Here is a 16,975-nt window from a genome sequence, read left to right on the forward strand (position 1 = left end):
ATACTTCATCAACACGTAACTAAGTCACTAAGTCACGAAATCAAGTGTCTTTTATGTCAAGCGCCTTACATATCTTATATAAAAGGATGTCACAACGCATATCATCTTACTTTCACCTGCCACATTGTATCAAAGATATTTTGAAGCACCTGTAAGAGGTGAGAATCTCTTATATATCTTGACATTGCAATTAAACTGTTGTGATCTTTGAAATGTTTATTTTATTCAAAAGACTACTGTGGTATATATGTATTATTAGATACATTGGACACATGTAGTTCAGAGTATATGGAAGCACACACACTAGTTCTCTTGAAGTTCAACTCCATAAGTTTAAGGAGCCTTGATTTTAAACAGGAGGTACTGTGTGTGCTGATAAACCTTGGCATTAACTGCCATCTAGTGGCTTGAACTGAAATCATGGTTTGGGAAGGATAAGGGTTTCAAAGTCAATAATATATATTATTTAAAACGGATCTTTAATCAGGTGCGAGCTTAATACCTCTCAATCGGACATCCACCGGCTAAGTATCTTCCATCTCTTAGTATTCAAAGGTGTAGTTTCAACATTGTAAATTCTCAAAGTATAAACTGGCTTAGTTTTAAGCTACAATACTAACCCTCTATGAGGCTTATTTCCTATTTTAAAGGCAACTGTGATGAAAACGGTTTATCAAAAACAAATGTGACCTAAAAGGGTGTAAAGTGTGTATAATGGCCTTAACCATCTTTGGGTTCCTGAGAACTTGCAGATATATTTATTGTGATACACATATTTACCTGAATTAAAACGTATTGTTATCTTCTGATTGAACATCAACAGAACTCTTGTAAATTATGTAATCCGATCCTAACACATTTGCAGATTTTGTCCAATAAACTGTATACAAAGGTAATATTGAGCATTAATGTCACAAATAAAAGACCATAGTTTTGTGACGAATTTGTAGCTTTATGTGTTGAGTTGATTTAGAAAACGGAATGCAAATGAAAGTAGTGTGATCTTTTTCTTGTGATTATGTAAAAACAATTGAATACATGTATTCTTCTTACATCTCGTAAGAATCTCTACATTATACCCCAAAACCTACTTACCACAATGCCGAGCTGTTTTCCCCGTGGACCAATACAGTATGGGTCATTCCAGAATTGGAGGACATTTCATGTCCCCCATGTAAAAAATCTAATAATCCATGCCCAAAATGCTAAAACATGCACTTGTTGTGTTAAACATACTTGTATTGAGACAAAATGTATATAAAGTTGTAGAAAAAGTGGTTTCAAAATATTATTTAAATTATCAAATAGCTCTCGAACATCCCCTAAAATGGCATTTTTCTCTTGTCCCCACTTTTTGGTGACCAACTTGCATGTCAAATATAACATTTAAAATAAGGATTTTATTTACTTTTACTTTTGGTATTATTCTATTGATATATGTCTCTTGTAATGGTAAAATCAATTTGTTAAATCATAAACATAATTTAGATAACAGTAATTTTGCACAGTTTAGATTGGCACAGAAAGTGAAAAAACTGTAAATCAGATGACACAGTGGAAGTGACATCAGCAAGCCATGTGCTTGTGCCATGGGTAGACCAAAACTAAGTCCTCTATTTTATTTTTCATATTTTTACAATCTTTTCAGTCTTAAAAGAGTGTGGCACTCTGACCCACTCAACCCTGTTACTGATATTATCAGAATAAAGCATATTAATTTAAAAGTTATCTTTCTTGGATATCCAAGTGTGTCCTTGCCTTGAAACATTACATGCTACATCTAGCTATAATTCCTGAGGTTAAAACTCAAATTAGGATTGATTTTCAACCCTGTTACTTTCAACCCTGTTACTATAATTAGAGTAACAGGTCATTCTTCATTGGAAAATATACATTTGATGCCTAGCTGGGCAAATCACTTTTTTTGATGGTTTATTATCTGTTTTTCCTAAATACATAAAATAAAATAATAAAATAAAAGTTTCATTTTTCAAAAATGTTGGTGTCTAAATTGTCCTCCAATTCTGGAATGACCATTCACCACCAATTTAAGTGTATCGAAATCAAGCAGAGAAATGTGAGTTTAAAGTGCTACCGGAAACCCCTGAAGGCATCGTTGGAGGGAGCAGGAGGCGCGAGGCTAACAGTGAGCACACCCTGCCAGCGAGCCACTCAGTGTTAGCACCACAAACATGTCGGGGAAGAGTTTTCGAGTTAGCGACGGGGACTGGATTTGTCCAGATAAAAAGTAAGTGCTTCCCACATTAATACAAAATGCTAATTTTACTTACATTATGATGGAAAATAGCACCATATGTTTGTCAAATATGCTGGTCGTGCAAGTTAGCGTAGGCCTTTAGCATTGCATTGTATGCTAAAAGGCTAGCTTGTTGACTAGCTGAGTTGTTCACTTTTAACTTATTTCAACCTCTTTACATTCATCGTCTACACAATAACAAGTAACACATTGTGTTCATTCAAGGGTGGGGACGTGTTTTGGATGTGACAGTGTGTCTATATAAGTTGTCAGTGTGCGCAGACTTATATAGCAAGCTAGCTATCGTTAGCCTCATTGGGTTAGGTGAGAGTCCACACTTACTACTGAGGGTAGTGTTTACAATGTTGAAGAAGCCAAGTTGTCGTTAGTGTGGAGTCTATCTTAGGTAACTTGTGTAGTCAGCAGTATCAGTTTGCACATGAGCTGCATTAGAAACGTCTTGAGTGACAGACAAGCCAGCTGCAGTTGTGCAGGCCTTTCACACAGGCTTTCCCAAGCAAGACTACAAGCTAATGATGTTACACATGACATGAGAGATAAATAAACATACACCACTACTTTTGCATGAAGCCCACTCAGTTTACGCCTGTATTGTGAAGTAACAAGGCCAATGTTGTATCTGTGGCCTCTATGTATTCATCTTTTTCCTTTTGCAGGTGTGGAAATGTAAATTTTGCTCGAAGGACAAGTTGCAACAGATGTGGCAGCGGTGAGTCCTTCTTGCATATTGTTAAATCTAGATTCAGGCTTCATACATTCTTTCAAAAGGCTGCTGTACTGAAACAACATTGTTATGCTTCCTCAGAGAAAACCACAGAGGCCAAAATGATGAAAGCTGGAGGGACAGAGATTGGAAAAACTCTGGCTGAGAAGAGTAGAGGCCTCTTCAGTGCAAACGATTGGCAATGCAAAACGTAAGGTGTATTGTAAATTACAAGGAACTACCAAAATGTTTGATTAACCACTCAATTGAGCAAATTAACTAAATAGTTTACTGTATACACACACATGATTATGAATACACAATAACCTTTTTGTTTCCAAATTAGCTGAAACATTTACTTTCCTATTTCTATTTTTAAACGTGTTGAGTTCTTACAAATTCTTATTTTACTCTTCTACTCTCGTACAGATGCGGAAATGTCAATTGGGCCAGGAGGTCAGAGTGCAACATGTGTAACACCCCAAAATATGCCAAGCTCGAGGAGAGAACAGGTATGTCAACAAATGTGTATTTTGGCAAGTCTTGGTTTGTTTGAAAACTAGTTTCTAAAGCCTATTTTCCCCCTTTTCGCCATTCAGGTTACGGTGGAGGTTTCAATGAAAGAGAAAACGTGGAATACATTGAAAGAGAGGATTCTGACGGTGAATATGATGAAGTGAGTTGTAACTTGCAATGTTTTCTGGTTCATCATTTCGGTTGACTTACTGCCATGTACACATGTGGCATCTGAAATCTTCATTTCTAAACTGCTTTCTTATGTCACAGTTTGGTAGGAAAAAGAAAAAGTTTCGTGGAAAAGATGAAAAGAGCGAACCTGAGAAGAAGGTAGTAGTACCAATTAAAGTTCAAGCTCCCGACGACGAGGAAGATGAAGAGGATGAGGATGAGGAAGAGGGTGACCTTTCCAAATACAAATTAGATGTAAGATTGGTTGCTGGATCCTTTCAATTCAAAAGAAAACATTTTGTTTTAAATTAAAATACTATACAATGATTGTGTTATAACCAACACGTCTTCTTAAGGATGATGAAGACGATGACGAAGATGGAGACCTTTCAAAGTACGACCTGGACGCTAGTGAGGATGAGGACAAGGACAAAGACAAAGACAAAGACAAGGACAAGGACAAGGACAAGCCAGCTCAGAAAAAGGGCAGCCATTCGGGTTCGTCCCGCTCCGGCTCCTCCTCGCGCTCCTCCAGCTCCAGTTCACGGTCGAGGTCCAGGTAAAAGGGTACAGGTCAAGGGTAACTCCGGGCAAAATGTCAGTATCAGCTCAATCTTCCTTCTGAATTACCGATCCACATTAATACATGTCTTGTTCTGCCGATTTGTTGTTTTCTCAACCCCTCCCCTACTGTGGTGTTAGAACCTTGATGTGCAGAAGTTTCTCGATGTCGCTTTATGTTTTGAAGCGCCTGACTTTTATTAGAACAAATGCATTGTTGATATTCTAGTCTTGAAATGCACCTTGAATATCTGTTTGAATTTTGTACCTGTTTTCGTTGTCTTTCTATTTACTTGGTTATTTCACCAAACCCACAAAAGCATCTTTTGCTAGTCTAAACATGTACTCGTCAGTTAAGCTGTACTGTAAGGAATAGTCTAACTGAAATACTGTCCAACGGTTTGTACAATCCTGTGTGACCCGTCCAGGTATTTGTCTTGTTCAGAAAATATTGGAAAGGTTTTTTTGTTTTGTCTTTCAGGTCCCGCTCTAGAAGCTCATCAAGTTCCAGGTCTGGATCTCGCTCCAGGTCCCACTCCAGGTGAATGAGGTGACATGCACTCTCTCCCTTGGAGAGTGTATGTACAGGGCAAAGCTCCAGAGCAATCCTACTCCCCAGCTAACATTTGAACAAAGACTGGATTCACAATCTGCCTTGACGCTTTCAAATAATTTGATGTAGGGTTTTTTCAAGTTTAATTTAGGACCGGGAGTATAAATGGTACACAGTTTAACTATCTGAACTAAGATTTAATGTTACCAAAGCTAAAACGTCTAGAGCTTGAGTTTTAATCTCACACTCTCAATAAGAGTGCTTTAATGATATTGACTTGATGCTAAACATTTCCTTCAGCATCTTGGGATAACCTATATTTAAGTGCTCTTAAACTTGATAAAAACCGACGCTGATGGGACTGTGTCTTGACCTTACTGACCCTAGTGCTTGGTTTATTCCTCCAAAAGATCCAGTTCCAAGTCTGGAAAGGGCTCCTCTCCCCGGAAGAGGTCCCGCTCCCCCTCCTCCTCACCTGAGAGGGGACAGAAGCGCAGTCGCTCCAGGTCCTCATCTGGAGAGAGAAAGCGGAGGCGCTCTAGATCACGTTCGTCCGAAAGGTTTGGGTTTCTGTGGAATACCACAATGGCACTGATTCTTATTAGCCATCTGTCGCCTCGCTTATGGGAGTTCAGATTTATAGAAATATCCTCACATTTTGCCTTGTTATATTGTTTTTACATACATTTGTTAACCTTGTTGTTGTTTCAAGAATGCATAGGTGAATGTTAACATCTGAGCCTGCTGACCTTGTCTTTCTTCCCGTGGTGTTTGTGTGATTTCAGGTGCCGTGGGCAGTCCTCTGGATCCTCCCATTCTGGCTCCAGCTCAAAAAAGAAATAACTTTAACGCCTTAAAAACAAGAAAAGGAACCTTAGTAGAAAAGTGCATGTTGTGTTGGAAGCAAAACAACCACATCATTTCAGTATGATGTCCATTTTCATAAAAAAAAAAAAAGTCTTATTTTCTTCAAAAACAGTGGCAACATGACTCCCTCTGCCGATGCACGTCATCCCTTTTTAAAACCACCTACACCCCAAACTGTGACAAGTGTCTGTAACTGCAGGTGTCCAATAAACACAAGTGTTTAGTCCCATATGAAAATCAGATGAACTGTAAAAAGGCAGTAGGCCACTTAAAAACGCATATCTTTGTAGCAGTACATTTTATTCCACGCCTCTGTGGGGAAATTAAAGTGATCATTTTTGATTATATTTTTTCCGTGGCCCTAGAAATATCTGATATTGTGGTACTTTTATTTTTTTAAATACTTTCATTTTTTTTTAAATAAAATATGAAGTACTTAAGCATCAACTTGCTATAACAGATATAGCAATTAATATTGGTTTATTTCTTTTTTTTTTCTTAAAAATATTTTTTTGCTTTGTCAAGGTAAGTATTTTACTTTTTGATATTGCGTGTTTTAACTAAATGGCTGTAAATTCCACATTCTTTGGTTTAGGTGTTTAGTGTTGTATTTCTCTTTTTTTTTCTCTTTACACAATTGTCACACGTTACAATTTTAAAGTTATACCTTCTCATTTGTCACCTGGGAAACTAAAACATTCAATAAGTTATTAATTAATAATGATTAATATTTGTACTTAAGATTAGTACTTCCAGAATAACAAACACCATACAGTATATCCTGATTCATGGTAGAAAGTGGCAATACAGTCTTTAATGGTGAAACAACTCAAATGTACACGTGTAAATAAAATCCTGTTGACTGTTACTTTGTTGTTGCGTTTGATTTAGCCAAGATTAGGGCGGGGAGTCCAGAAAGATCTATTATATTAGCTTACTTTTGCAGATGTGTATAAATAATCAGTTTCACTACCAGTTTTGTAGCTATGGAGGCTTTTGATAGCTAATGATGTTTTGTTATTGCACACAAATGGCAAAAATCGACCATGAGGTTCAAACAAGTTCACAATACAGATCTGATTTTAAAAAATAGGGGAGGAATAAAGACAACGGTGTTTAAAAAATGTGTAACAGCTCATATTAAAAATTAGCTATTTTTTATTATAAGGTAAACCATTAAATGAATAAAAACTCCTGACTAGTTGAATTTTGAATGGGCTTTAGACTTGTGTTGTCGTTCTCTATGTGGTCAGCAGGTGGCACTGCTGTTATCGTCCTGAGTTTAACAGAGGGATGGGTACACTGGGGTGCTTAACTTAGTGGTCAATGAGTTCGAGTATCGGTGTCTGATACATGTCCCGGGCTGCATTCAAACGTGAGTTAAAGTTGGTTAACAAGTGTTCGTAGGTTGGAAATATTAGAAGCTGCAACAACGTGCTGTTAGTGTATCATCTGAGTAGGCTAGTAGTGAAATGTGTTCATGCTCTAATCTAAATTCACATATAGTACATAAACTATTTGTATGAGAAACCATTAATAGCCTACCTTCTTATCCCTTAAAGCAAATGTCCCCATGATCATCAACCAGATGTAGCCTAATGATTTAATATGTCTTTTTAGTGCCATTTCTCTCGAAGAGGTGCAGAGCAGGTTTATTGTTACCTAATTTATCCGACAAGTCTTCCCATATGCTCACCACCAAGATGTGATAATCTCCAGCATCATGATTTTAGTTTGTCGAGCACCGAAGCAGCGATAGGGTTGCACCTAAAGTGCCTGTAGCATATTTATAAATGGAACGTATAAGGATATCACCTTCACAGACATCACACAAGGTTTTCATAAAAGTGCCGTACAGTTTAGAAAGTGTATTTTGAACTATGTGCCTCTGTTTGATTTTCTGGGTAGTCCCGCCTCCAGCGCGTAAAAAGGAGCCGACGCGCTTTTACGCACTTCATTCAGCTGGAGCGCAAGAGGATGCCTGACACATACCTGTGTTATCTGCTGCGTACAAGCTTACCCTTTCCGAAACTATGTACAAGGACCGCTGTGATTCTGTAGGGGGGTTGAAAAACTTGATTGGAGAGATGATGGACTTCAACGTCTCCAGGTCATTGCGCGAAAGCAATGCCACCAAAAACTCCAGTTGTGGATCTGTATCAGTTGGTTTCCCTATAGTCATGATGATTACTGGCATAGTGGGCAACACATTAGCTCTTATTCTGGTGTATGTATCTTACAAAAAGAAGGAAAATAAAAGGAAAAAGTCGTTCTTGCTTTGCATTGGATCACTGGCGTTAACTGACTTGTTTGGACAGCTTTTGACAAGTCCAATAGTGATATCAGTTTACAGGGCGGACCTGAAGTGGGAGCGCATCGACTCATCGGGCAAATTATGCGGTTTTTTCGGTGTGTGCATGACAACATTTGGCCTGTGCTCTCTCTTCTTGGCCAGCGCCATGGCAATTGAAAGGGCTCTGGCGATAACAAATCCACACTGGTACTCCAATCACATGAAGACAAGTGTGACAAAGCAGACTTTGGCTGTCATCTGGTGTCTTGTGTTGCTCTTTGCGCTGCTGCCCATTGCAGGGGTCGGCGAATATACGCGCCAGTGGCCGGGCACCTGGTGCTTTATCAGCACGGGGGACAGGGAAGTCCCGGGCAATATGTTTTTCGCCATCACTTTTGCTGTACTTGGGATTTTCTCTCTGCTTGTTACACTTTCCTGCAATGTAGTGACAATCCGTGGCTTAATTATCCGGTGTAAAACAAAGTCTGGCACTTCTCAGTCTTCAAAGCAGTGGGAACGGCTCACCACGGAGACCGTCGTTCAGCTGTTAGGGATTATGTGCGTCCTTCTTATATGCTGGTCTCCTCTGCTGGTATGTTTTTATACGCGACTCAGCCTTTCACTTTCTTACAGCATGCATTCACTAGTTCCTATGGCCAAATGAAATTGAGGATATAAGAAAGATTTAACATACAGCATATTTTCTAAAGATGCTTGTTTCTTTTCATACAGTAAAAGCTTTTATAGTAAATTGCCCAGTGTCTTTATTCACAGATCAATTTATTTTATTGTCACTTGCAGATCTTTATATGTGGAAATGTTTCGACAGAAAGCAAGAGCAAACGCTGCACATCCTTATATTTTCTCCTTAAAAATCTATTCACTATCTCACACTATTTTACTCTTATCTCGCACACACACAAACCACACTTGCCACTCACATAAAAGCTGTCATGTATGATCCTTTTAAATGCTGCTGACATTTTCCATTAAGGGGAAATCCACTTATCTGAGTCCTGGTAGGGGGTCTGCTCAGTCTGCTATGAGGTCATACATTATCAGGCACATGTTTAATAGTCCCAAAGATATTATTAGAAGCAACAGTGATGGTAGAGCGTGAGCACCTAGAGCGTGAACATCATGCTTTCCTAGTTTGATTCAGTATAGCTGCTCACGGCTGTGGTGAGATTTGTGACATTTAATATATAAGAAGTATTATTTCAGTAATCAAGTGTGCATAACCATTTGAAAGGCTTTCTCAATGTTACATTTTGAGTGAAGAAGATAGTTTGTCCTTATTATTCTCTAGTGGTACAAACAACATGTGCCTGCCTCCCCTTTCAGGTGCTGATGCTGAGGATGATCTCCCACCAGGTATCTTCCCACGAGTGCAACTCAACAGCAGTGACCTCCAGTCATAACGCTAGCCGGGACGTCCAGTTAGACTGTAACTTTTTCCTCACAGCAATCCGCTTGGCCTCCCTCAACCAGATCCTGGACCCATGGGTCTATTTGCTCCTCAGAGAGATCCTCCTACGCAAGTTCTGCTTAGTGGCTAATGCAGTGTCCAACTGCTCCATAGAGGAACCGAAGGAGACCCAGACGGCATTGGACGCCCTCAATAAGGAGAACCATCAAGACAGCAACAACCTTGATAAACCACAAGGTAGCAAGGATGTCAACATTTGACAGGAATTACTATCATGGCTTTAAATTCAGACAGATTGGATGGAAGAGAATATGGAAACACGATTTTCATGGATGTGTCCGAACATCATGTTAACAAAGGGTCTCTCCATGTTCTGGACAGAAGGTTATTGTACAGTGGTCTCAGTTGCAGTCTTAATAAGAACAAGCCAAGTCTGCTCGGGGTGCTTTGTTTTGTTTAAAACACATTCCATCCGAAGTCACCAAACCAGCATGTGGATGCATGACCTTGTCAAGCGTTACATTTGGCTGCAGCGCGGCAAGTTTTCTGTTTTGATAACAGCATCTCCCAGGCTCAAGACCTGAATATGGTGGACTCTAAATGGACTTATATGGAAGTAATCCATCTTGTGCTCTTGCAAATTGCTTTAGCCAAATTGAAGCCATAAACCAGCTAAAGGACTAATGGATTTTCCGTATGTCTAAAAATTAAGATGGAAACTGTACATTTGCATATATTAAGATGTAAATAGGACTGCCATATCTTACATTAAATGTAGCCATAGAGGTTGTTCTGAAAAAAATACAATCCTAAACTGGAGCCAATTGTTGATTGTCAGATTATTTATTAGTGTCTGGTGTTATAGTGACTTCTGCGCTGAATCATGCTAACTGCTGGGTATCAGTTGTTGTAAATTGTATAGTATAATGTACGTTGTTTTCCTCGGGTTAGCAGCCAAAAAAAATGATGTGAAGCTTTTAGTTTTATGCCACGTTCGCCCTTGAATATGAATGCACTGGTAGGTTTTTTGTGCAATTACATGTATTTTTATCAGCAATGTTCTTTTCAGAATAGCTTCATTCCAGTCTTTTGAACCAATTGTATGTGGCAAATAACTGTAAATGTGTGTTTTTCTGGCAGGGTGGCATTATTATAATGTGGTTACATGGCTGTCAATGTCTCACTGAGAACTCCTTGTTCAGTAAGTTCATAATGGAACAAAAGGACAATATGTTCATATAAGTAGAGACAAAGGTACTGTTTGGATACAAGTCTGAAAACAGGAAAATAATGAAATAACGGAAGCTGTGTCCAAATAATACATAGCATAAAACATCTTAAACATGAAAAGCTATTTTGGCACTCTTGAAACATATGCTTTAATTACTCAGATTTAAGAATTCATGCTTATAATTATGTGGTGGTGATTGCCTTGAACATGTTGAATTTGTTGTTCTACATTTAAAATGTTCTTAACAGCCAAACTGTGTCCACCTTAATGCTACCTCTCAATATAAGTATATGCTCATTTTCCTTAAACGTGTACAGTGGAAATCACCATAGGTCTGAGATAAAATGAAGGTTATTTTTCATCTTTGTTCTTAGTGCCAATGTAAGTACGAGTGCTGTTGGCAGGAAATGGCAATCAATTCCTTTACTACGGGCTACGTCGTCATGTATAGCGCTGTAAATATATTCATAGAGGTCCAGCATCTTAGGCAAAGACATCTCAAGGATGGACACGTTTTTTAATTTCATGGTAACCTCCAGGTTATGGGGACCCTTTGTCACACTTACACATCAGCCAAAAAGATTAGATATGTGTGGCTTCTGCTTTGCCAGGTCTTGCCTTTGCCTCTTGAAAGGGCGAGTTCATACAAGCTCAGTGATAATGACACTATAGGAAACTATTTTCTGTGAAATCCATGTAAAGAAATAGCATTTTCTATTTACAGATATAGAATTCATCTTAGATGATTGTGAATCTGATCAACTTGAAATATAAATGTTGTTTGTTGAGGGGAAACAAGAATATAGAGGAAATCAAAGCATTTGTTCATGGGGTATATTGCACAATATTTGTCAATATTCACGATTGTTCTGAAGCTCATTGCTATATATGAATGTGCAAAAAACACCAATATGTTCCTCAACAAGTATTAAGTTTCATTAAGTGCTATTACACTAACTTGATTGTTCATTCTAATGAATGCTTCAATAATCGAGGTTGTGGATGTGCATGATGAGTAGCCTATTTATACCATGCTTACAGTATGTTCATCTGCTGGAGTTCAATAATCACTTGACCAGAAGCATCTGGGATTTAAGTCAGGCATTTAAAACAATGATTACATTTGTTCGCAGGTTGCAGTGGGATATGGGTTTACGATTGACTCAATTAGCTTCCATGTGAATCTGCGTCATGTAATTATCTCGGTTCTCCGTCCAGGAAACATTGAAGCTTCCTGGTCTTAGGTAAATAAAGAATAAGTACACAAAGTACTATCCCCTTAAGGCTAACTGGCCTTGCATTTGTTGTTGATTTTCCATGGCGTTGCATCCCGCCAAACCCTGCAGTGGAAAGGAAAATGGCAGAATGAATTGTCATTACTTCTAAATTGAAAACATCACACCACTCTGGACACAGTGAAGGAACAAGGAGAGCATTCTGTGTTTCTGCAGTGCAGGAGAGATACACTGGGATATGATCATGCAAACTCCAGTTTATGGATCCACACTGGTTTATCTTCGATGACTCAAGATATCCTTGTAAAGAGGTGTCAGGATTTAATTTTCTCTCTGCTACCAACACACATCTGCATTTAATTCTCAAGCTTCAATTGTGCTGAGTGTGAAGTTTTGATAGCGTGCTTGGATGATGATCATTTGCAGCAGGAATTGGTCCTTTCGGAACGTAATTACGCAATTAGAGTTCTGCACTAACATCGAATAGAGCTTTCAATTACATAATTCACTCATGTAACCAATGTATGAAAGTGCTTTTCTGATGTTCTCAAGTGCTCAGGAGTCACTAGATTTCAAGACAAGAACGATTGTTCATCATCACTTGATATTTTTAAATTAAGCTCAATTCTCATGTGGTTTATAATTTTGTTTTAAGTATTACGCACCAATGGGAACAAGGCTTTCTCTAACTTCCTTAAAAATCCTGCAGCACGATGCAGGATACTTTATGACCCTTTGAAAAACATCTGCGAGAATGTTTTTCTTTGACTGTCTCTGTAACATATATAACACTAATATTGCCCTCTATCAACCTGAAGTGAGGTAGAAAAACTAAAAAGCATCTAATTCTTGTAATTTGATACGGTCACTTGTGGAGTAAACGACTGATACATACATGATGGCACTTTGTTGTAATTTCGTGCTGACCTGGCAGGTTTAAGAAGGAAAGAATCTCTAAAGTATTTCTAAACAGCATGTGAAAGTACAATGGAAACAGGTTTGGCCCAGCAGCCACGGCTCCACTAATGAATGTAAATACATACCGGATGTCTATCAATGTCCATTTTCTTATCTGTTGTTCGCCTCTGCGTTTGAATGTTCAGCAATAGTTATTTACACTGAAGTGTCTCCAAACTCTGAGACTAGATTCTCAGATGAGGGCTATCTACACAGTTTCACATGGCTACCATTTCTTTGTCAGTGTTCTTTATCCTTTCACACTGTATCCAGGTGAGGAATGCTGTACATTTTGCAACCTTTTGTATTATTTTCCCTCAAGTACAAACCGTATGAACCATGTTGATGAGCTGGAAAAAAACTGAGAACACTACCTACCGATTAAAGTGTCCTTTTGGTGTTTTATGAGTTTGACCTCTACTTGAATTGAATCAGTTCAACATGCACTTTTTATTCATTTTGCAGCTGTGTTCTTGGCTATGTGGTGGTGCGATGATGTAATTCCATTAAAGGACATGAACTTGTGTTTTCAATATGTGTTGGGATTTGTGGCTGCTGAAGCATGTTTTCTTATTAAATATTCATACTCTCCAAAGTCAAGGGTATAGTGTTTTAGCAGTGTTCCTCTTCAAATAACTCTGCTTAGGCTGAGCCAAACAAAATATTGAAAAAAAAACTGAGGCATTAGATCGCTCTGGTGCATGCTCTCAGACTCATATCATTTTACCATGGATCTATGCTGGTTGGCTTTGTTGGCTTTTATTTGTATTTCTCGTACGTGTAACTTTCTTTGTTGAAATTGCTAACCGTATGAAAAAGATGATTTAACTGCGAGTGATGCTTTTCAGTGGAGAATGTTTTGAATACTGTGAATCATGTTAAAACCTGCTGGCCATTTTAAAGCATGTGTAATCTTCTATTGGTTGTTGACCTTGTGCAATGTGTTTCCCATGGGCCAATAAATTGAACAATGTGGTATGAAGTACTGTTAAGATCATTAATCCTTGCATACATACATTAAGCTAGAGATGTGATGCATGAGATTATGGTTTCAGGCTGTTTCTGTTTAATAGTGCAACTCTTATAAGTATATCGATCATATAATTCCTTCATATATTATACAGTATGTTGTTGAAGAGAGAGACATACCCAACAGGGCAACACCAAGTACTCAGAAGGATTGCATCGTCCTTGTGCTTAAAACAAATAATCATTTATACTTTTATGAGGATCCCCCATACTTTTTTTGCATTTATTTAATGTTTTCATGGTTACAAAAAATTATTTTGTTTGAGAAAGAGTCCAAAAAATGGTGTGGTGATCTTCTCAAAAGTCTTCACGAACTTCCTCAGAGTTTTAAAGTGAAAACTCGAATGCCAGTTAAATGGTAACGTCGTGAAGTGTTTGACCATGTTGGTGTAGCAAGCTTATTTTTTACTGTTAAAAGTACTTATTCAGATAAAAATAAGCTCTATTTTGTTTTCTTTCTTTAGACTTGATTCCCAGGATATTATTAAAGCTGTGCAGTAACTTTAAATATATTCAGATAACCTTAAAAAAGGTTATACAAAGCTTCAAGTGCTCAATGTGTAATCTTATCAGTTGCAAACATTCCGGACCGTGGTGAAACTGAAGTGTTCATCGAATATACCCTTCATAAGTAAAAGGTAAAAGGCTTTTCCATCGTGGTATACATTATAGCTGTGAATCATTTTTTAGGCCTTAATTAAATTGATCTTGAATTGTGTAAATCACCTGGCTGAGTGTCTTGGCTCCGCACCATGTAGTCATTTTATTGCTGAGTAAGGGCACTGTCTGCAACTGATAAATTCTAGTTGGCGCATTAAAGGCTTTATCCTCCTACTATTAGTTATCGCCGTTAAGCTCAACAGACTGAGGATGTATGAAGGTACAGAGAGAAGCACTTTAGTAGCAGAAATATTGTGCTATATCAATATGAATTATAGACAAAAAGCTCACTGCAGAGTGTGTGCAAAGGTGCTAGAAATAAGAAGAAAAGAAAATGTACACTTAAAAGCACAACATTAGAGATAGATAGATGAGCATGCTGGTGAGGTGCACCATTCTTGTTATTGGTGATGCAGAAGTGTCTGTCATAATAATTCATCTATTTCTCCTAAGTGTTTTAAAAGAAGGTTATTCTATATTCAGAGGCATTACAACTAGTCGGTGAGGTTGCACTTTTTCAATTATTTATAAAGTCTTACGTCTCTCAGCAGCAAAGCACTCACTGAACGAGTCATTAATTTAAAGGTAATACATCACAACACTTTTCTTTTTTGCACTAGGGCCTTAAATGCTGTCTTTAGAGATATTGGTCTTCTTCTCTAGACCATTATGCTAAGAGAGATAAATGAGGGTTTGCTCTAAATTACATAATAGCTCCTTAAGGGCCTCTCATTGAGGAGCGGAGGCATGGTTTTAACTAAATTAATCAGGTTGGTGATGTATGTTTCTACTTAACTTTGCGCATGCTTTTAATGTATACTTTAGATGTATGGACAAGGTCTTTGTTCACGGACTGTGCTGAGGCAACAGGGTGAGACGATGCTGCTGAGCTCTGTGTGAGGACGAAGGTCAGGTAAACAACCATGAAGAGTCAAAGGGTTGTGTGCTGGCTGCAGAGAAGATCAAGCAGCATCCTTGCCTCCAAACACAATTACTGTGCTGCAGGGGGAAAAGGTTGGGCTGTCTGTCCTCAGGCGATTATCCATTATGGCATAATGGTGATGTTGGTGCATGCTCCCACTGAGTGGCAATGAGGATGAATTTGAAGGAAATGTAAATCGTGTTTACTCAGTCGTCAGACAACAGAGATGTGATATCCTGTGGAAACAAACACATAATGCACAAATGTCCAAATAGTTCCAACAGGTGCTGTAAATCATTTTAGCAAATTGAAATCACCTCAACACTGTCATGATTTGATATATAGCTTGTCTCATTAATATTCACAATTTCATTGATTTTAGGTTAATCTTTCACCTGATTTATGTGTGTTATTACTGTAACATGGGAAGAGTTGTTGTCAGTCTTTGCGAGATCCCTATCAGTTTCTATCCCCCCAGTCTGTGGCTTTCTGCTTTTTAAACACAAACTAATGAAGCCATTAATCCATCCCACCCCTGCTTGGCACTTCCAGTCCATCAAAAACATCTATGGTCAACAGTTCTCTCATTGTTGCAGTCAGGCTTGAATCATTAAAAAGATGTGGCATTTTGTTGAGCCCCTGTTATATACCATATACCATGAATATGCTATATAAATGTGACACTTATTTTCATTACAGTTTTTCTCAATCGCTAAACCCACTTTTTAGAATCTAAATTCATTTCTTCAAAACAAGAGCATAGCCATCTAAACAGAAACACACTTGCCATAACTCTGAATATCTTTTGCAAGTTTCTGTTTAGATGGCTATGCTCTTGTTTTGAAGAAATGAATTTAGATTCTAAAAAGTGGGTTTAGCNGCATATTCAAGTATTAAACATAATTTGCCTACATTTGATTTATTTTGCTGACTTATAGGCAAGGCAAGGCAAGGCAAGTTTATTTATATAGCATCTTTCAACACAATGCAATTCAAGGTGCTTTACAAAAATGAAAGACATTCAGACAAAGGCATTTAAAAAAAAAGATAATAAAAGAAACATTAAAAGAAAAAATACATGAATAAAAATTACATGAATAAAAATGTAATTAATAAAAAGTTACAGTGCAGTTTAAGATATGAATAGTTCACACAGAAGTTCCACTTTACTGATGAACACAACGGCTCAGTTTCAATTAAAAGCAGCGACAAAAAGAAAAGTCTTCAGCCTGGATTTAAAAGTAGTAAGAGTTGCAGCGGACCTGCAGGTTTCTGGGAGTTTGTTCCAGATGTTTGGAGCATAATAACTGAACGCTGCTTTACCATGTTTAGTTCTGACTCTGGGGACAGAAAGCTGACCAGTCCCTGAAGACCTGAGAGTTCTGGATGGTTCATAATTTAGCAGCAGGTCAGAAATGTATTTTGGGCCTAAACCATTCAGTGCTTTATAAACCAGCAGCAGTATTTTGAAATCAATTCTTTGACATACAGGAAGCCAGTGTAAAGACTTCAGAACAGGAGTGATGTGATCCACTTTCTTAGTGTTTGTGAGGACTCGAGCAGCGGCGTT

The 16,975-nt window shown here is 38.1% G+C and overlaps 2 protein-coding genes across 3 annotated transcripts; both read left to right on the top strand.

Annotated features, from left to right (window-relative positions):
• The first annotated feature begins 2,112 nt into the window (after positions 1–2,112).
• zranb2 (zinc finger, RAN-binding domain containing 2) lies at positions 2,113–6,517 on the top strand. 2 transcript variants are annotated; one of them, XM_010791985.1, is made up of 10 exons: positions 2,113–2,248; positions 2,935–2,987; positions 3,084–3,192; positions 3,411–3,493; positions 3,581–3,657; positions 3,768–3,923; positions 4,025–4,227; positions 4,711–4,770; positions 5,193–5,342; positions 5,568–6,517. In XM_010791985.1, the coding sequence occupies exons 1-10, from the start codon at positions 2,193–2,195 to the stop codon at positions 5,623–5,625; spliced, it is 1,005 nt and encodes a 334-aa protein (XP_010790287.1). In that variant the 5' UTR covers positions 2,113–2,192; the 3' UTR covers positions 5,626–6,517. The 2 variants fall into 2 exon arrangements, with proteins under 2 accessions (XP_010790287.1, XP_010790286.1); XM_010791984.1 differs by having other exon boundaries at positions 2,129–2,248; positions 5,193–6,517.
• A 1,041-nt stretch (positions 6,518–7,558) lies between these two features.
• ptger3 (prostaglandin E receptor 3 (subtype EP3)) lies at positions 7,559–13,327 on the top strand. Its single transcript, XM_010791986.1, has 2 exons — positions 7,559–8,534; positions 9,287–13,327. The coding sequence occupies exons 1-2, from the start codon at positions 7,683–7,685 to the stop codon at positions 9,629–9,631; spliced, it is 1,197 nt and encodes a 398-aa protein (XP_010790288.1). The 5' UTR covers positions 7,559–7,682; the 3' UTR covers positions 9,632–13,327.
• The last annotated feature ends 3,648 nt before the right edge of the window (positions 13,328–16,975 follow it).

This window comes from Notothenia coriiceps, unplaced genomic scaffold, assembly GCF_000735185.1.
Source record: "Notothenia coriiceps isolate Sejong01 unplaced genomic scaffold, NC01 NC01_scaffold00036198, whole genome shotgun sequence".
NCBI classification, from domain to species: Eukaryota; Metazoa; Chordata; class Actinopteri; order Perciformes; family Nototheniidae; genus Notothenia; species Notothenia coriiceps.